This window comes from Cryptotermes secundus, unplaced genomic scaffold (genome assembly GCF_002891405.2).
Source record: "Cryptotermes secundus unplaced genomic scaffold, Csec_1.0 scaffold1465, whole genome shotgun sequence".
NCBI lineage: Eukaryota > Metazoa > Arthropoda > Insecta > Blattodea > Kalotermitidae > Cryptotermes > Cryptotermes secundus.
This window is the reverse complement of record NW_019742004.1, coordinates 249447-270405: the sequence shown is the minus strand read 5'-3', so window position 1 is coordinate 270405 and position 20959 is coordinate 249447. Positions and strand designations below refer to the sequence as shown.

The 20959-nt window shown below is 39.5% G+C and overlaps 1 protein-coding gene across 3 annotated transcripts in view; it reads left to right on the top strand.

The window, feature by feature from the left end:
• Positions 1 to 2803: 2803 nt before the first annotated feature.
• Positions 2804 to 20959, top strand: part of LOC111872990 (coiled-coil domain-containing protein 170) — a 35258-nt gene continuing 17102 nt past the window's right edge. For 2 of the 3 annotated variants that reach the window (XM_023867336.2, XM_023867335.2), the window contains exons 1-4: positions 2804 to 4152; positions 16474 to 16572; positions 17487 to 17618; positions 18190 to 18309. In XM_023867336.2, coding sequence (XP_023723104.1) covers positions 4054 to 4152; positions 16474 to 16572; positions 17487 to 17618; positions 18190 to 18309 — 450 coding nt within the window. In that variant the 5' untranslated portion in view covers positions 2804 to 4053. Of the gene's footprint in view, positions 4153 to 11635; positions 12416 to 16473; positions 16573 to 17486; positions 17619 to 18189; positions 18310 to 20959 lie in introns of those variants that run through there. The other variant, XM_023867337.2, reaches the window with a different exon arrangement.

The following is a 20959-nucleotide window of genomic DNA, read 5'->3' as shown; positions in this document are numbered from 1 at the left end:
GATATTCACACAAAGCATTGGCTGGTAATTGCAGCTTATATGGTCTCCCCTCCCTCTCTTTTGCTCAAAAACTTGTGAAAAAAGCAAAGGACAGAACCTTAAAATGAACCATGATCACTTCCTCCAACATACACTATGACTCAGTATTCAAAATCATTCCAGCATGTGTCATTCAGTACTGCAAAATCTCATTAGGAGATACAGAGCTCCACCCTTATTCCTCCCTTATCCTTTAATATCTATTTTATGATCACATTATGTGTTACATACATTTCACTGTTAAAGTTTTTTATTATTTATTAGAAATACATTAAATTGATGTGTTGTGGGGAAGTGATATTTCTCTGCTCATGTTTTCTTTCATCTCCAGACTATTCAAAAGATTTCAATGGAGTCTGATACTGGAAGAGGCTTCTCTCTAAGTTGTCAGGGGAATTTTGTTTTGGTCACCATCAGTTCAAGGGATTAATACCCATTTTACTTAATGCTTAGTAAAGTAATGTAAGTAAAGGTATCCCCATAACAGGCCATGGAGGCCCATAGGGTTGTGAGATGTTGAGGCTCCCACATTTTCTAGGCAATCAGTTTATGGATGGCGGCAAGGTTTTCAGCCCTTTACTCCCAAGAATATTCTTAGTACTCATTTCTGTTAGAGGCTTAGTCGAACCCAGGGCCATAGTGCGGCTGGAAGGATTAGGTCAATTGAAAAAATCCAGTGACATCATCAGGACTTGAACCCGCAACCTTCTGGCTTGTAGCATAATGCCTGAACCAACTACGCTAATGCTTAGACTGAAGTTTATTAATCTTGACAATTTTGGTCTTGTGGATTATGATGTAATGTAGTTTTGTAGGCAGATACCAATGTTTTGGTTGAACATGGTGCCTCCATCTTCAGGGTTGCATTGTGTAAGTTCAGGAGTAGGCTTGGTTATGTAGGGAAATTATGAGAAAAGTGTCTGTGGGGGTCTAGGGAGAGGGTTAAGAAAATGAACCCTCTTTGATCCAGTGGGAAGGAATGGATGAAAAGAAGTCCTTATAAGTAGCATGGTGGTTATTGTCTCAGGTGAAAAAATGAATAATGAGAAGTAAACAAATGTTTCCAGGGATCCACTGTTATCAGGAGGAAAATGGAATTGTGTGAAAAATAAAAAAAAAAACCCTTTTCAGGAAGGTAAGTTTTTTCTCACAGGAAGGAAATTTGAACTGAGAATGGGGAAAATGACAGCCCCTCTCAGGACTCCAGTGGTGGGAAGTTGGGAAATGAGGAAACAGCTATTTTTCATACCTTGGGGGCCCGGTTTAATGGAGTGTTCTTTAGTGGAAAGTAACTGGTTTATCCTTGGAGAGAAACTTGTTCTTCCATTCTTTCTGGGAGTCGATGAGAGGCTTCCACAATCTGTTCAGGGAGAAAACGTTCTCCCTGTTCACTCGCTTCATAGCATTCCTATATTACTAAGGCTGGTCCTGAATGTACACACAAATCCTGAAGATGGCAGAATACTCTTCCAGAACGTCGGTATGGACCGACAAAACCACCCACCATCACAACTCAAAAGACAACAATAATACGTAGGTCATACCGAAAGTCATGAGCAAGTTTTTTTGCATGCAACCTGGGAGCAGAAGATGAAAGAGAGTACAGTGGTAGGTTGAACCAGCTGTTGTGTTAACCTTGAGTGTCTTGTGACGTCAATAGCTTGCATCACGTGACCAGTATCACTCCTAACAAAATGGCCGACAACGATATGTCGTTTCGCCAGCGTGCTGTCATCAAATTTTTTGTGAAAGAGGAAATCCCTGCTGCAGAAATTCACCAGAGACTTCAGGGTGCTTATGGAAGTGTGTGCATGGGTGCGAGCAGTGTTCGAAGATGGGTGAAACATTTTGAAGATGGGAACACCTGCATCGAAGATGAGCCTCAGAGCTGTCGTCCTCGAACAGCCTCAACTGAACGCAACAAGGAAAGAGTGGATGAGATCATTAAAGATGACAGGCGTGTGACTGGACACAGTAGCCCGAAAACTTGGAATAGGGCACAGTGCAGTACAGGAGATGATTGAAAGCTTGGGCTATAGGAAAGTTTGTGCTCGCTGGGTCCCGCGGTTATTGACCGAAGACCACAAAGGTCAGCGAAAAGCCATCACCTCAGAACTGCTGCAGAGATATCGACACGAAGACGATGATTTTTTGCTCTGTATTGCGACAGGTGATGAGACCTGGTTTCACCCTTTCGAGCCTGAAACGAAATGGCAGAGTATGGAATGGCACCATTTGCATTCTCCATCAAAAAAGAAGGCAAAGACAGTGCCATCAGCTGCGAAGGTGATGGGCACATTCTTCTGGGATGCAGAAGGGTTTATTCTGGCCGAATTCCTGGAACCTGGGTAAACCATCAATGCTGCTCTTTATGTCCAGGCGCTGCACAAGCTCCGTTGTGCATTCCGCGATAAACGTCCGGGACGAAACATCATCATCCTGCATGACAACGCTCTTCCCCACGCCGCTCGCCTCGCATTGGAAGAAATTGCAAAGATGGGGTGGGAAGTTCTTCCACACCCCTCATATAGCCCTGATCTGGCACCCTCCGACTACCATATTTTCGGATTTGTGAAGGATCAGCTACGTGGACAACGTTTTGAGACAAGGGAGGCAATTCAGAAAGCAGTGTCTTTGGATGGCTGGAACGGAATTTTACAGAAGGGGAATTTTCAAAGTCCCAGAACGCTGGGAGAAATGTGTACAAAGAAGTGGTGATTGTGTGGAAAAATAAAGAAAGGTCTGTAGATTGAGGTGGTGTATTTGGTTTGACAATAATGAAGCATGTTACTTTACAAAAAATTGTTGCTCATGACTTTCAGTACGACCCTCGTAGGTTTGTATGTGCAGTAGACGAATATCAGGGCCAGAGATGTACGCATAGACGTGCTTAGTTAATATGAGTACACCTATTTATACTTGGCTTATTTAACGACGATGTCAGGAGCCAAATCCATATATCGTTGGAGGGTAGGTTGACTAGGGAATATCGGATCGGAAATGATTGGAGAGGAAATGGCCATGCCCAAATTTTAGGAATTATCCTAGAATTTGCCTGAAACGGCTGAGAAAAGCCACGAAATAACTTACAGGAACCAGTGAGCGACTGAGATTCGAACTAGGTACATCTAAAATACTAGTCACAAGCGTTACAACTTGAGCCAACTTAATCTTTATGCTTTTACCCGTGATTAGTCACAAGCGTTACAACTTGAGCCAACTTAATCTTTATGCTTTTACCCGTGATCTGATTCTAGTTATTTAATAATGTAGGTATTAGATTTCGAAAGGTATAGAGGTGTATGGTCCAAATTATAGTCTACATATTTTCCAGGTATGTTCGTTACGACCCCATATGTAACATTTACCTAGTTTGGTTTTATATTTAGTTAAATACGCTTGATCACTTTCATGGCGTATAAACGTATTTTAATGGCCGTGGAAAATTTTGCTTGAGAACATCATGCCGTTTACATAGGCAGTAGCTGTGAGGGCATCTGAGTTGTAAAATCATAATTTGCCTGGTTTCGATCGATGTACGCTTTCATCCGGTCACTTGCCGTGACGTGTCGACCTTCTCTTGTCCTTCAGTCACCCGCGCAACACTTGTGCTTACCGCCATCTCTTTGCAGTTAACTTTTTTTTTTGTACGAGTTTCTGAATGGACATCGACCAGAACAGTGCATTCCACTAAATGTGCAAGATATGGCGTAAATAATCTTCGCTTCTTCACTTAATTGTTTATTTTTAGTCAGTGTACATTGCCATAACAATATTTCGCATTTGTTCTGAATAATGACCCTCGGGTCCTGCCGTGAGTAGGCACAATCGAATTCTGATATGTGAGGTCAGGAAGAGCGGAAAGAACTTAGGTGAACGAATCAAGTTTTGGAAATATGCAGCATGATACATGCACCGGAATATCAAGTTTTTTTTTCCGTGCATTCGGAAGAATGGAGTCTTGAAAATGAATTATGTGAATGGTGTTCGTAACTTCGGGTGCTGGGAACATGAATGCAGACGATGACGACCCCTAAAGAAGTCAAAGAGGGAGACACTGAGGAAGACTGGGCCATTTACGAGATTCTGTGTAAAGATTTGCCTACAGAGATGGTGAGAATCGCTTTGTATATTTAAGTATATTTGCTGACTCCAACACTAACGAATTACTATGACCAGGACTGCATCTATGATTTCGGAGAGTGTTTTGGAAAATAAATATATAAGATACGTGATTTTATTACGTCTACGTAAATTCCTAGATCAGTTTGCCTTGTCATTAAAGTTTATGTTAAGACTTTCATTGCAGACTCTCTTTTATATCTATAGTTATTGCAAAGACGTTTTTGATGTCCCAGTTTGGGGGACGGGAGTGATCAAGCTGTAAATGCAACAATTTTTATTTTGTACCTGCTGTATGAGCAACAGTGCCTGGATAATTATTAGATATGTGTGTTTCTCTATCTAAGTAAAGAGAGTGAATATATACATACTTTTTGCATAGAAATTGCTCTTGGTGTAAAAATATGTATTCAACTTAAATTTCTATTGCAGAGTTCTACATATTTCATTCAAAATATATTTCAAAGCTGCGACTATTTAATCATGACATCGCAAATTACCCCATCCGATTTCTATTCAATTATTTTCGTTGATTTGTAATACGACTAGACAATATTTTGTGCAAAAAATGTTCAGATAAACATACACCAAATTTGCGGCTCTGTCTGCTGTAAAACAGCTTCGCCATACAGGGCCGGCGCTACAGAACAGGCGAACCTAGCGATTGTATATGGCTGCACATTTTACAAAATCGTTTCTATTTTGTAAGATTTGAGGCTTTCACGGCGGTGACTATGAAGAAAGCAGTCTTCTGGGATTTGGCACCGTGTATATGTGGNCTTATATTTTGTTGCTGCTTCTTGTGTAAATCACTGCAGGTAATGTTTATTATATTCCTGTCAAAACAATACTCGTAGCAGGTGGAGTTGCTGTCTAGAACATGTTTCGGCACATGTATGCCATTTTAAGACACAATTTTATTTACAATTACAGTATCATGTAAAAGGTAAGGTAAAGTTGCCCCTGTGCTTAACAAATTAAGCACTTCGCCATGAAGGCATATGGGGGAATGAATGTATAGATACACATTTTCTTGACCTCGGCACTAGCTCGAGGTGAGCGGTCAGCTTCACGCCCCGGCCGCTGTCATGGAATAGGAGGTTGGGTGAACCCCAGAGCCTGTCTGGACAACATGGAGAAGAGAAAATTCTTGAACCTACTTGGGCTTGAACTCCGACTCCTCTGTCGTCCAACCCTTAGCCAGTCGCTATTCCGGCTCCCATAGTATCATGTACTTGGCTTCAATTTGCATGCAAGCGAAGTGGATCTACCGGTGTGTTATATACTATACACACAGTGTACTTTATTATATTATATCAGTTTTCCATTTGTATTTCATTTGTTCGATTAATTATTTGCTTTTGGTCAAATAAAACTTAGTTTCTGCTGATCTATTTTTCATGTTTTGACCATTAATCTGTAGTGATTTAAACATGTTATGGGAGAACGTAAGGAAAACTTATAAGGATTAGAACACCAATGACGATTTTTAACAGTGTCTGGTAATTTCGTATGACCAAGTTTGCAAAAAGTTGATCTGTTTTTAACTGAGGGCAAGGTGAGACTTCTCTTTGTCTGGAGTTGACTATCCCATCATCTGGAACGGAATTCAGGCTTACGCTTGTGCCGTCTCCTTAGACTTATTTATTTGGAAAAATTGTAAACTTCCACAGAATAACCGTTCTCCAGTTTGATTTCGAAACGGTACCTGCCGAATAGTTTACTGCAATGTTAACCGTTTCAGCGTTCTGTCTTTATTTTCATTGATATTATTGATCTCTTATAAATATTAAAATTTTATTCCATGTTTTCGACATATACTTCATGTCTCTGTGTTTGAAAGTGATTTATTTTTGACATCGTTGTCCCCAAACCAAAATCATACATAGGAAGCGCCGTGCTGTGGCGGCAACTTCTCTGTCAAAGGTGTTGTGCTTGTAATCTATACAGGCGAAGACAGAGTGCAAATGGCGCAAAGATATTTTCCATTCGTTTATTGGCGTGAAGGTGAAGATCGACACATTATAACAAGAGCCTAGTTTCTCATTAATTTCTTTTCAGTATTAAGCAATGTTTTTTCCCATTTTTACATTGTTATGTTTATTGATACTACGAGATGTGAATGAGACAGTAATTATAACGGTGAATGCGCATACCTAATTAAAACACATTGATATTGATTGTATCAAGGTCTTGAAATTTCGAATTACTAGCCATGCATGCAGGTTAGCAATGAGACTTACTGCAACGACAGTAAAATGTTGTACCGGAGTTCTTAAATAAGATGTATGCAATTACGTTATTGCGCGTTATTTACAAAATAAAAGAGAACGCCTTGCATGGAAATAATCTGTCTGTCCATATGTCTGTTTGTAATTCAGAATCAGAGCCTAAGTTTTGGACAGATTTTCTTCAATCCATTACTGAAGACTTCCACTAAACGTTGTCGGTAAATTCCTATTTCAGCTATATTGATCCATAATAAAGTCAGTTTGACTTAAGGTCATAAGTAACGTCACACGTAAGCGCATTAAACGGCCAAGAACGCCACTGAGATTTCTGTATGCTATATTATAGCAATACTTTTCATAGGACACACACATAAGCCGAAATGCGAAAGCATGAAAAAGTATAGGAATATTCTACACTCGAATGATGGATGTGAGTGGTCAGATTTAGACTCCGGCCGGGTTTACTGTCGGGAAAAGAAGCCCAGCATTGATTGGATAGGAGTCTTAATGAGTTCCAGAAGAGACCAAGCCGTAGTGGATAAGAGAAAGGTACCTGCCGGGAATAAAACCTCGACTGTCTAGTCCATATCCCATTCTTTTATGAACTGTCTTTGCATATATGCAGTGCATAAACACGGACACAGCGGAAACCTCTTATAATGTGACCAGATATGTTAGCCATGCGTTTAGTGTTTATAAGGTCTTTGGATCGAGTCCTCTCGCGTCAGGGTACCTTTGTTTTCTGTTTCCTCACGATGTGCAGTGAAGAGGGCCAGAGTTGGTCGATCGCCCGTGCCAGGCGGAGGTAAGCGGTGGGGAGCAGAGAATCGATACGAACGCAATTGTGAATAAACGGGGTAGACCTTCATTAAGAATTTTCTAGACTAAAGTTGCGCAGAGATAATACAAGGTGGGCGAAAAGCCTGAAGTCCACTGCTACTCTTTGTTGTTTCGAGTAAAGCAAGACTGACAATACAGAGTTATGAAAGAAGAAATGAACATTCTTCCGATAACCTTCAGATTAGACCAGAATTCCCAAAGTGAGAGCCGCTGCCATCTTAGGTAGCCTGAAACCTCCTGCGGCCGCCGAAAAATAGGTCTATAACAAATTTCCTCAATTAATTTTATTCCTAATAGGTCATATTAACTTACAAACATATATTGTAATATCAGTAGTACTTCTAGATACGTACGTTTATTCGTAACCATTTTTTAAATTACAAAATCATATTCTGAGTAATTATCAGGCGTCTTTATTCACATTTCACATCACCATAAATGAATTTGGCAACCAGTGGCTTAGACCATCAATACCAAGTTTCTTTGAAGTATATTGTCACGCGATTGAGTGTGACGGGTATGTATTGGTAATCGGATTTATTGGACATTTTCACAACTTGTGACTGCACTTTACAAATCACTATTACACAAAGACTAATGTTCTCAGTCACATTCTTCATCGCACTGCTTAAAACATCTTCCAACAGTGGAAGTTCCTACTCTCTCTGACTGGCGACCATATCCCACCAACCACCTACCCTTTCGTCGTCTCAGGACTCTTTCATAAGTCAAAGTCACACTGCGACTGACGGTCAGCCAGTCAGTAAGTCTTGGTGTCGAGCCCCGTCTGGGGCTTGTGACCAGATATTTATTACTGTTGAACATTACGGTTTTGTTTTTTGTGGGGCGTCCACTCTGACGAGCGGACGGGTCTATCTTTTTTTTACATGCTACTGGCCCTTGCCAGCGCAGTCTTTCTCGGGTCCGAGACCCTTGGGACTCGCGACCATATTTTACTGTCTCAGATTTGAGACTTCCCTTTTCGTCGCCTCCTACGACTCGCAGGGTCACGGTGGAGGAGGTATTCGACCCCGCCTCCACACATGGCAGCTGGTCCTCTTTATATAGCCTTGGCACGGACCACATAGAAAACAGCTTCCAACAGTTACTCCATTGTTATGTGTTACACAACCATTACCTAGCAATGGCTGTTTCTGTGGCTCCACAATTTTTGCTTTGAGCAAATATTGAGTGGACTGCTGTATGACATATGCAGACTTGCACTCACTTCATGCGGTGAGCCCAACGAACACATAAAAGAGTAAGACGATGATTAAAGTTTCGATCGAATTCTGAGATGTCACAGAATTCGAGAATTCTCATCATTTATGCATTAACCAATGTAAACTAACTACGGTCCGGAAGTTTAAGAACTATGCACACGATACAGATAAGCAAATAGGTCTACTCATATTTATTTCGGGAAATACATACAGACCTAAGCCATTAATATGTCTGTATTATTGAATTGTTTAACAGCGGACACCATCACTCTATCTGTCTCTCTCTCACACCGAGCTGGCTAGTGTAGTGGTAACGATGCAGATCTTTATTCAGGAGGTGCTCGGTTCGTATCTTGGGCGGGGCACCAGTTATCCTGACCAAAGTTATTGGTGGTTCCCCTCACTCCTTCCAGACAAGTGCTGGAGTAATACCTCGATTAGGCAACAACTGTTTTCTTCCAGATCCCTTCAGATTCATCAGTCATCATACTATTCGACTCTGTGTAGCCTAGATATCGATACTGTCGTAAAATAAGCTACAAGAAGACATCGTCTCTCTCTTTCCGACCTCCATTCAACCCTGTTTTCTGAATTATTTAATTGCAAGGCCTCCGCTTCCACTGCTTATTCGGAACCATCCTCCTTTTTGTAGCACGTATTTTAGGGCGCGCCATAGCTCAAGCGGTTAATCGCTGGTTTCCAACCGCGGAGGCCCGGGTTCGATGCCGGGTCTGGTCAAGTGGAATTTATGGTGGACAAAGTGGCGCTGAGGTAGGTTTTCTCCGAGTACTTCGGTCTCCCCTGCCAATCTTCATTCCACCAAATTTTCCATCATCATAATTACCTGGGGCAGGTACAATAGGCCACTCAGTGGCCGCCGTGCCGAGTGGACCCAACTGGACTCCACCCGCACTATGCGGAAAAACTAGCATTTTTTCGATTTTCTAGATTAATACCGTTCCGAATTTATAGGCGTTCTTTACAATGTAATAAAAGAACACCTTGTATGTAAGTCACGTCTGTCTGTCACTCTGTAACCTAGTACCAGCACCTAAACAGACGGACAGATGTGCTCTTTTAGTAGCACTGGAGAATCAGCACCATTTCTTTGGCCGTTTCGATTTTCACCCATATTGATCAATAACAAAGCCTAATTTTCCTTGTATACCATAAATTGTTATTAAAATTTTGGTGAAATTCGAGATGAGGGGTATGTATAACGTTGGTTGGTCTTAACTTGTAACCATATTGATGTATTACAAAGCCTGATTTTCGTAAGGTCAAAAATTAACTTTCTGATGTAAACTTACATCATAAACCGTTAGACAACTTTGTGTTAAATTAACTATTATGAGATATTTGCATGACGTTGGTTGGCCATATTGATTCTTAGCCACAGTGACTATTAAGTAAGGATACAAATGAACTTTCTGGTGTAAACCATACATCGTTATTCAAGTTTTGTTGAGATCTTGAATATTGTTTTGAATGTATAGTCAGTAGAATTCGATATCAGCGGCCTTCGCTCGGCTTCAGTCGGCCATTTTGATTTTGTTTTCAATTTGACCTATTACAAAGTCTGTATTACACAAGGCTATAAATAGTTTCATAAATTTAGTTGTAATTTTATACTGCGCTATGTTATGCTGTCTAAATATAAGTTTTGCTCGTTTTATCTAATAAATTCTGTGATGCTGATATGTCATGTAGGCTATATGAGTAAATAGGCCCCAGTTGAGTCTAATAAACCGCAGAGGAAGGCGCTGGGAATTGTAAATGCTGTAATATGGTCTATACTCTTTCCAGTCTCACATTTGAACACCCCACTTCAGGCGGTCATTTAAGATGTCCGTAGGCCTATCACATTAGCAGTTTTACTTCAGTTTTGTTTCTGTATCTCACCTACTATCATAACCTATGCAATGTCTATATTCCAGTAGTTACTATAGGATTCTGACGATGGTGTATAACACACAGAGATATTGGGTTTTCGGACTTTATCCATCGTCGTGGTTTTAAGATAACTAATAAAAACACGACGTTTCGGAAACTGGATCTGTTTCCATCCTCACGTGATAGAAAAACACATATTCTGTTGGGTCCCTTAGAAAGAGCTAGCCTCAATCACTGGATTTAAGGGACCCAACAGAATAGGTGTTTTTCCCTCACCTGAGGACGGAAACAGATCCGGTTTCCGAAACATCGTGTTGTTGTTATTAGTTATCTTAAAACCAGGACGATGGATGAAGTCCGAAAACCCAATACCTTTGTCTCTATTCCAGGTTTTTTTGAAGGTTGAATATTTTGGAACCTCGACTCAAAAATTACGTTTTAAAAGGTTTTAATCCAAACAATTAGAGCCAGGCTACCACTCTGCATATAATTTCAAGCTTTCTACCTAACTTCAAATAAAATAACAACCAAAATGTGGCATAATTTTGCTTCATAACTCTTTGGCGCTGTATCAGAATTACACAACTCCACAAAAAGTTGATGAAATGTATTGTATTCCTCATCTGGTGGACACAGACTATCCTATTTTCATAACGCGCTTTGGCCAAAATAAAGTTGTCCCTGTCCTTAAATAATTGAGCACTAAGCCATGAAGTGGATGTACAGATGTACATTCTTGACCTCGGCACTAGTGCGAGGTGAGTGGCCCTTTAACCAAATTACAGAACAGTACTTTTAAATGGACCATGATTTTTCTCGTCTTTCTCTTTTCACCATTCGTAATCGTCCTGTTTCAGGCGATAAGCACGCCATCAAATGAAGAAAGAAACAAACTGATATACTTTTCGTTGCATCTCACTCGTAATACCTATTTATTATTATTATTATTATTATTATTATTATTATTAGTGGGGTGGGACTAAGTCCCTTGTACTGCGGCCATTTCTGGCCTATTGTACCAGCCCCAGATGATAGGTGAGGGTGATTGTGGAGCAATTGGTGGAATGAAGATTGGCAGGGGAAACCGAAGTACTCGGAGAAAACCTGCCCCAGCGCCACTTTGTCCACCACAAATCCCAAAATACCTATTTAAGTAATGTATGCATTTTTCAGCTGGAAGCATTCTTTTGTTTTCGTTGTGAAATTCCCCGCATTAAATGTAAATTTAAAACGCTATTCCCGGGTTAACATTGTGAGAGGCCGAGAAAGCGATCAGATAAACTGAAGCGGTAACAAGTTTGACTTGCATTGTGGAGGTTCTGGTTTTTAATAAAACGCACCAACTATCCTGAAGGGTACTGTGGTGTTCTTCAATATCTCCAGGTGACTTTCGGCACAATGTCTTGCAATACATCACAGCCGCTTCCTCACCCACCCTTCCCTAACTTCTGCAATACTACGTGAGCTGTGCAATTCATACAGCATCACTGAACAGCCTATGACTCAATCAGCATACCCCAACAGTCATCAATAAAACCAAATTTAGAATCAAGTTCTGCACTGATCGGTCTATTCTTTCAGTAATTCAATTCAGAATCAGCTTTATTCAGGTAGAATGTCGTTTTTATTTGAGAGGCCTTTCTTTTCATGACAAGCTATGTATACAATGCCTAACCGTCAAAAGAACTGAGAGAGATAAATTACTTGTAAATTTGTCCCCCACTTCTGTCATATGATGATGCGGGTCAGATACGGGTCACGTGGCCAGCGGCTGCCTGTCACATCGTTTCACGGGCTACTTGGACCACAATCAGTTGTTATCAGGTCAGAGTTTGAGGTAGGACACTGATCTGAATAAACGAGGTGTGAGAATGTTAATGATGAATTTATTTTAGTGTAGCTACCAGAACCTCGATACAGATACGTCAGAACTGTTCCATGTTCGGTTCGGAAGGACCCAAGCATTACGTAACAATGTAGCAACTAGCTATTCTTATTCTCCGTGATTAATGTTAGAAAGCTGAATCGTTGTGATCCTCGAAGACATATTAGTGACACCAATGTAAGGTAAGAATAATTTCATCCTCCCACTTGGTATATTGTATTAAACTCAATACAGTCAAGTGACATTTAGTACAGTAGAAAACGGCACATTTAATTCGACGGAAATTGGAAGTAGTAATACAGGAATCATATTTGTCACTTACTTACTTACTTATGGAGCTGAGCCCTTCTTGATGAGAAGCCAAATCTGCAGCTACTCAAGAATTTACCAGCATTTTATGGAACCCAAAGGTTCATTACTGTGTTCGCAAGAGCCCTCCACTGGTCCCTATCCTGAGCCAGATCAATCTAATCAATACCATTCTATTCTATGTCTCTAAGATTCATTTTAATATTGTCCTCCCACCTGCGCCTTGGTCTTCCCAGTGGTCTCTTCTGGCTTTCCCACCAATATCCTATATGCATTCCTCTTCTCCCCCATTCGTGCTACATGCCCTCCCCACCTCATCTTGATCATTCTAATTATACTTGGAGAAGAGTACAAATTATGAAGTCATATTTGTCACAGGCTATGTAATTCTAGAGAAAGTCGTTCCAGTCCAGAAAATAAATGCGAAACCGGCACAGCTTGTAATGGAATTATTTTGCCGAAACAATAAGGACACTTGGTATATTAAACAGTAATTCACTTATACATATTAGGCAATAACATCGCTACTCTCCAAGAACAACTTGTGACCTCCACCTTGCTTCGTGAGGAACTGTCTGGAGAAAATATATCTGTGCTTGATTGTGTAACTGCAAGAGCTTCCCTTCACGCAGTTTCAGCTAAACGAAAAACGCCCACGAGGTCTATACATAGATGTCCAGAAACCCGCATTTTTTAAAAAAAATATATATGAGTTTAGTGATACTAACTTAGAATAAGATTTATGTTAGATCTGAGGTTCTCACAACACTGCCTGTGAAGAGTTCTATTTCCTGGGATACAGTACAGTATAATGCGGTGAAAGTCAACTGACGTTCCGGCGAAACGCGTCACCTTCATTATCAGGGTCAAAGAGAACCAGCATGAAGCAAGCAGCTAGTAGATTTGGTTTCTTGCTTGACGTGTTCTTTTACCTTGAAACTGGAGGCGATATTTTCCTCTGAAGTGTCAGTTTATTTTCACCAGGCTACACGGCGCTTTACTCAGAAGGCAGAATGATTTAGAGCATTTCCTTCTTTTAATGGCACCATAAAAATAAACCCAAGTCATGATTGTTAGCTTTCTTATAAAGTCTGCAAAGTTCAGGACATTTTAGTATCTCTAAAATTTGAACTTTACTGTATTTCAAAGCATGTATAATTTCTTCTGCATTCTGTTCACCAGACGTAAACATACACTTAGTGTTCTTTGCTTCTTTGCAAATTTACACTCAATTGAGTGGATATTTGTATTACTCACCAAAATAATTTGTTGCCATATGACAGCCGTAAAACAAGTAACTGCTATGTGAATATCAACGTACTTGTGTCAGAAACCAGGGAGAGTTCTTATTGTCTTCTGAGATATTACATGGAGTGTTGTAGTCGGTACCTACCAACTAAATGGTGTTCATTCATTCATTCAATTCATTTATTTTCCATATATCCATTCAAGTAAAAAAACCTAGGATGTGGAAATAGTCCCTTTGATAATAGATGTATCCAGTTACATATAGTAAATTACATGAGTTGCATAATAAAAATCACATATATTAGTCAATTAACATAGATAATAAAATAAAAAACTTAATACAATTTCATTTAAATTACCTAAATTAACTGAATTAAATGCATTATAAATTTACACACTTATGACCAATTATCTTTCCTTCTTTCTTTCTTTCTTTCTTTCTTTGTTTCATTCTCCCATAAATCAAAATACATTGATACAAGACTCGTCATATCACAATACTACCAGCAAAAAACATATACAGGAAATTCTACAGGTAAACAATACGTATGAATCATGCTTATCAAAACGAAAAGCTGCATAAAAATCAAGACTAAAGATTACATCAACCACACAAAAAAACCGTATCAGATCAGCACTCATATTACATATAAATTGTTTTTAAAAACCAAGTTTTTCCATTATTCTCCAATCAAGATATTCCCGCAATGAGTAAAAGGAGCCAATATGGAGACATTTTTTAAGGCATGTTTAAACTTATTAACATCATTTATCATGTTCTTAAGATTCTGTAGCAAGTTATTAAATATCATAATCCCGGAAGAGTACACGTGTTTTGGACTTTAGTTAATTTATAAGTTGAATGACGTAAATCCGAAGTTTGTCTGGTATGGATACTATGTATATCAGAATTAAGTGTGAAAGTATCTATATTTTTAACAACAAACATGAATATTGAAATTATATATTGTGAGTAAAACGGAAGAATATTTAGATACCTAAACAATGGACGACAAGAGTACGCTTTTCTAGCTTTCATAATANACTATGAAGAAAGCAGTCTTTTGGGATTTGGCACCGTGTATAAGTGGTGTTAACCGACGTTTCGGAGGAACGTATCGCCTCCATCTTCAGGGTAGAAGAAAAAATATAAGAATTCTGTACCGGTGTACCGGTTCTCACGGTCTCTCCGCTTGCAGAATTCTTATATTTTTTCTTCTACCCTGAAGATGGAGGCGATACGTTCCTCCGAAACGTCGGTTAACACCACTTATACACGGTGCCAAATCCCAAAAGACTGCTTTCTTCATAGTCACCGCCGTGAAAGCCTCAAATCTTACATAGACACAATTGGTTTTACTTAAATTTAGCGTTAGCGAATTGTATGAAAACCACTCATTTATTTTTAGCAGAATCGCTTTCGAGATAGTTTCGAGTTCGGTGGAGTTAGAATTTGAACACAGTATACTAGTATCATCCGCATACAAAATTGGTGTGGATGATTTATTTACTACTTACTACATAAGGCAGATCATTGATAAAGTACAACAGGAAAAAAAAAACAAACGCCCAAGTATCGAACCTTGTGGGACACCCTGTTTAACCTTTTGCCATTCAGAAACACCCTTTCTATAATTATTATTTATTTAAGTTCTTTGATATCTATCAGTCAAGTAAGATTTAATCAGCTTCCCTGCTATACTATTGATGCCATAAAACTCCAATTTAGCAAGCAATATGTCGTGATTGGCACATTCAAACGCCTTGGTTAAATCACAAAATAATCTTCTGACAGTCATATTCCAGAGGACAGTAAATTTGTAATAATGCAGAACTGTCACCTTTGCCCTGTCCTTGCCCTTCCCTTTGCAATTCAGTAATCTATGCAAAACTTACCCTTCATTGTGTTGACTTAGGAACTTTGAGTGGGTATTATTAAGGCTTAGCCAGTGTCTGTCATCTAAAATTAGCTTTGTTATTTGCCTGTAGCTATGTTCCTTGCAGTTTGTGTAAGGTGGATATTCTCTTACTCAAAAAAAAAAAATATTATGTTTTAGAAATTTTACTTTTCTCTAATGTATGTTGATTTTAATCTTATTTTTAAACACACTGTCCATGCTGGATGGTGGATGGAAGAGGCATTTGATTGTGTAGAGAATTCTTGTGGGAGAAATACCTTTTATAATTCGGGATGTGTAAACTCTCTTGAGTTTGCTGTTTGAAAATTCCAAATGAGTAGCAACTTGAATAAGATACCAGAAACTTGTACTGATTATTTATTTCTGTGTAAGTATAAACCCCAAGATAAAAATCAGAAGAACGGTGATGATGATGATGATGATGATGATGATGATGATGATGATGATGATGATGATGATGATGATGATGATGATAGTGGTGGTGGTGATGCTGCTAGCAAAGGTGATGATTGTGGTGATGATAATGTCATCGTTATTATGTTCTGTAATAGGTTTTGCATTTGTTGTAACTGAGTCTTAGAGTACACTTACTAGCTAGATACTTAATAATAATAATATTAATTATATACAGCCATAGCCTCTGTAAGGCTAGTAGCAAAAGGGGTTCATTACACAAACAGATGCTCATGCATATAACATAAAATCAAACAGTAAATGCATAAATAAATGGCAAAGTTTGCTGCTTTATGTCAATATCATTACAGACTGAAGACGAGGTAGGAGAGATGTCACATGATGTGACAACTTCCCTTCGCAGTGACATAGCTGCACTTCAGTACAAGCGAGACCGACTACTCAGCGAGGTAAGAATATTCTCTTGAAAGAAAAGTGTTGGAATGCTGAAATCCACAGATTCTACATTACAGGGAGTTCAGTTTGAGTCTCATATAATGTAAGAGCTATAAGAAACTAATATAGGACAAAAATTAAATTACACCTATTGTTCAAAAAAGATGCAGAAGAAGAGAGATAATATATTCTCTTCGTGTATAATCAAATATTATTTCTAAGACTTCAGTAGTTAGTGTACTGCTTAATGTTACTAGTTGTGAAAGGTAAAGTTGTCCCTGTGCTTAACTAATTAAGCACTACGCCATGAAGAGGTATGAATGAGTGGGGGTATAGATCCATATTTTCTTGACTTTGTCACTAGTTTGAGGTCAATGATCAGCTTCACACGTTGGTCACTTTAGCTCCAAAGAAAGTGCCCCCGGTACCCATTGTATAGGAGACTTGGTGGGGCCCAGAGCCTGTCTCGACAACGTTGAGAATTGAAAATTCTTGACTCTACTGGGGCTCAAACCCTGACCTCTCAGTCATCAAGCCTATAGCCAGTTACTATACTGACTGTGCTATCCCATAATGTGCAGTTCAGGCTTATGAGTAAAAGTACATTTATCTTGTACAGGTTTTGGTACAAAACAACTAATGTTACTAGTTGTTTTGTACCAAAACCTATACAAGATAAATGTAATTTTACCAATAAGCCTGAAATGCGCATCATTAAGACATATAGACACTAGGAAATAAAGTTTTCTGCATTCTTATCTTTTGCATCAGATGAAGGTAAGAGCTAAGCCTGACACTCTTTGACAGTCTTTTATGCATTGGACAGTGATATGGGTGGTCCCAAGAGCTGTTATAGATGTGATGGTGAAGAGAACTGCACTGGTCCCTAAATTTTTAATAAAATTTCACTTTATGTATCTCATTGCAGTTGCAGGAAATGAAGGGTCAGCTGCGGAGTCGAGACCAACGTGCCCTGGAGCTGCAGGTGGAGACAGAACAGCTGCGGGAGCAGGCAGCACGCCAGAATGCTGTTATTGCCTCTCTCAAGAAGAGGATTCAGGTACATTTTATATGTCTCTTCAGGTACAGTGCTCCTTACATTCTGTCACATTAAAATAAGCAGTCATTTGAAAAAATAACTAATTAACTAACCCAGTGTTAATAGAATCAGGCTAGTACCAAAGCCTTCAATTAAGCACATATGATTTTTATGCCACTTTTATAAACTGTCTATCTTCAGTTTACAAAGGGGATACTTCTAAAATTATGTATACAGTTGTTGACTCTTTGATTCATCTTGCAGTCCATTGTAATCTCCTTGTTGACTATCCTAAAAATTCTAGGTGAGATACACAAATTTTAATGTTTCTTCTTATGTGATATTCTTCGCATCCTTCTACTTCACCTCTCTTCAGTATAAATAATCTCATCCATTTTCATTTCAAACACTTTCAAATTTATGTTTTTTTGCCAAGTAAAAGAGATTGTGTTTCACAGGCGTACAGCTTGATTGCTAAAACTACCGTTTCATATGTGTTTAGTGTTATGAAAATAGACAGGACATCCTCCTTTAGTTGCATATTTAAAAACTAGTAAGATGAGAGACTACAGACTACTTATTTGCATTGCAGGACCTGGAGGAGAGAGAGCGCAACCTCATTGCCTCACAAGGGCGAGCTGAGATGGCAATGCAGACCCTCCAGCGAGAAAACCGTTATCAGGAAGAAAAAGTGAAAGATTTGGAGAAGAAGGTGCTTAGAACGATTTCACCTCCTGCAGTGCAAGTCATTCTGGTGGCCCATGCATCAAGATATTTGTCCTTTAAATATATGTAGCCATAATGTTATATTTTAGCGTCCTGTTGCCCTGAATTATGTCCATGATTTATGCTGACCGCCTTACAGTGCATACATTTATTCACCTTACTCTTCTCTCTTGCACTACATGTTTCGGCACTAAGTGCCATCTTCAGGTGCTTTTCGATGTACGTCGAACTACTTCATTGCATGCCCTGTTGTCTTTATACTAAAATAATTAAAATTAAGTCCTGTGACTGCGTGTGTCACAGGAGCAGGACACAACACAAAGCACAATATACACATGAAAATAGGAAGAATACTCCGATAGAAGAAGATAGGTGTGACTCGCGTATTGAGATATGACATAAGGATGACAAATCCTGAACAGTTTTAATATTTTTAATATTTAAAATTTATCAATATATATGACGAATATATATTTTAATTATTTTAGTATAAAGACAACAGGGCATGCAATGAAGTAGTTCGACGTACATCGAAAAGCGCCTGAAGATGGCACTTTAGTGCCGAAACATGTAGTGCAAGAGAGAAGAGTAAGGTGAATAAATGTATGCACTGTAAGACGGTCAGAATAAATCATGGACATATGTAGCCATTATAGCATAAAGATCTGCCAAGTATGAGAGAGGAAATGCAATACACTAAGATCAGTGCAGGAAGGTGTAGAAGTCATCTGTCAGCTTTTCATGCTGCTTCAGAAACTGAGCAGGTTTGAGAATTAGGAAGGTCTGGAATTGTAATCACCCCCTTCAAGTCTTGGCTGGATTTCCATCTGTCCTGACTAAGAATTTTTATGATTTTCCACAGTTTCTCTAGGAGAATGTTGGACTGTTGCCTTCACGTGGGCCATGGGCCATCTTTCCAAATACTAAGTTACCTATCATTCACGAGCACCCTCCCATTTTATTCTGTGCCATGGAGACTCTGCTGTTGAGACATCATTTAACCCAAAAATTAATAAGTCACTTTGTTGTTTCAGGATTACTAGGTTTTTGGACTTTGGCCATTGTTTGGTATTCTAGAAAACACAAACGAATACAACATTTTCAGAAACTGGATCTGTTTCTGCCCTTGGGTGAGGGGTGGGAAACATCTACTTTGTTGGGTCTATTAGAAAGAGCTACCTCCATCACTGGTTATCTCTTTCTAATGGACCCAACAGAGTAGGTATCTCCCACCCCCCACCTGGGAATGGAAACAATTTCCATCATTAAGACCCTTAGGATCTGTCATGTTGTTTGTTAGAGTATCTCAATGAAACTGAAACTTCCTGGGGATGAACCTGTTTTGAGAGATGGTTTTTCATTATTGTCCTAATTCTTTTTGCTTCTCTACCCATTGTTCAAAACACCACCTGCAGTAAGCTGAGTGATCAGCTAGGTCAGAAAGATCTGACTTGTTTCAGCAAATTTGTAATTTCACAGCCCTTTGTCCAAATCTTGGACTGCAGGCTAAGACATAAGGAATTTAGAAAGTTCTGGCTTGCTCTCAACTATTCATAATGTTGCCATCACCTTGCAGCAACTTTGTTTTACTCAGTCATGTCCAGTAAAGACAACGATGCAATTTGAATGACATGTGGGAACATCCCACATTATCACGCATTTCTGCAACGCTCGCTCTTCACATCACTTTTCACCATCACGCGCGCTAACCAATCAGATTGCTTCAAACGATCGCATTTATACTACGCTCGGCGCTAGCCCGCGTCTACACCATTACGCGCGCTAGCCAATCAATTCTTCCTCCTCACTTTCGAGTTTGGCTCCGCCCCACCGACCAGCGTATAAAAAGGAGCGACTCCAGAGCCGAGTTATTCACATTGCAATGTATGAGGCTGGCGGACCACGTAACCCTAAATTTTAACAATAAAATGTCTACGGCTGCAGTGTTCTTGGACATCGAAAAAGCCTTCGATACCACGTGGCACTCAGGCTTGCTGTTTAAGTTATCAAAATTGGAATTCCCCAACTCTTTGACCAAGCTTATTGGGTCCTTTCTCTCTAAACGTAAATTCAGGGTCTATGTTGAAGGCGAAATGTCAACGCCAAGAGAAATGCAAGCAGGGGTGCCACAAGGTTCTGTCCTTTCCCCCACTCTTTTCAATATATACATTAATGATGCCCCCCAAACCCATGGTATTCATCTGGCCCTTTTTGCGGACGACACATGTCTATATGCGACAGATCGCAAAGACAGTTTTATTGTTAGAAAACTCCAGCGCAGTCTCAGCTCAATGGAGACCTGGTGTGAGCGCTGGAATATAAAAATTAATGAAGATAAGACTCGGGGGGTCTACTTCTCTCGTGGTCGTCGACCGCCTGAGTCTTGTCTTACTCTAAATGGAAGAAACATTCCATTTGTAAATAGTGCAAAATATCTAGGTGTAATCTTCGATAGGAAAGTGACTTGGAGATTACACATAGAAATGATCGAAGCCAAGGCCTTCAGAACATTCATTAGAGTGTACTCCCTATTCAAAAGTGAGCGATTGAGCGCTAACATTAAACTGACCCTCCATAAAGCTCTTATTAGATCCGTAATGACTTATGCTAGTCCCGCCTGGGAGTTTGCGGCAGAC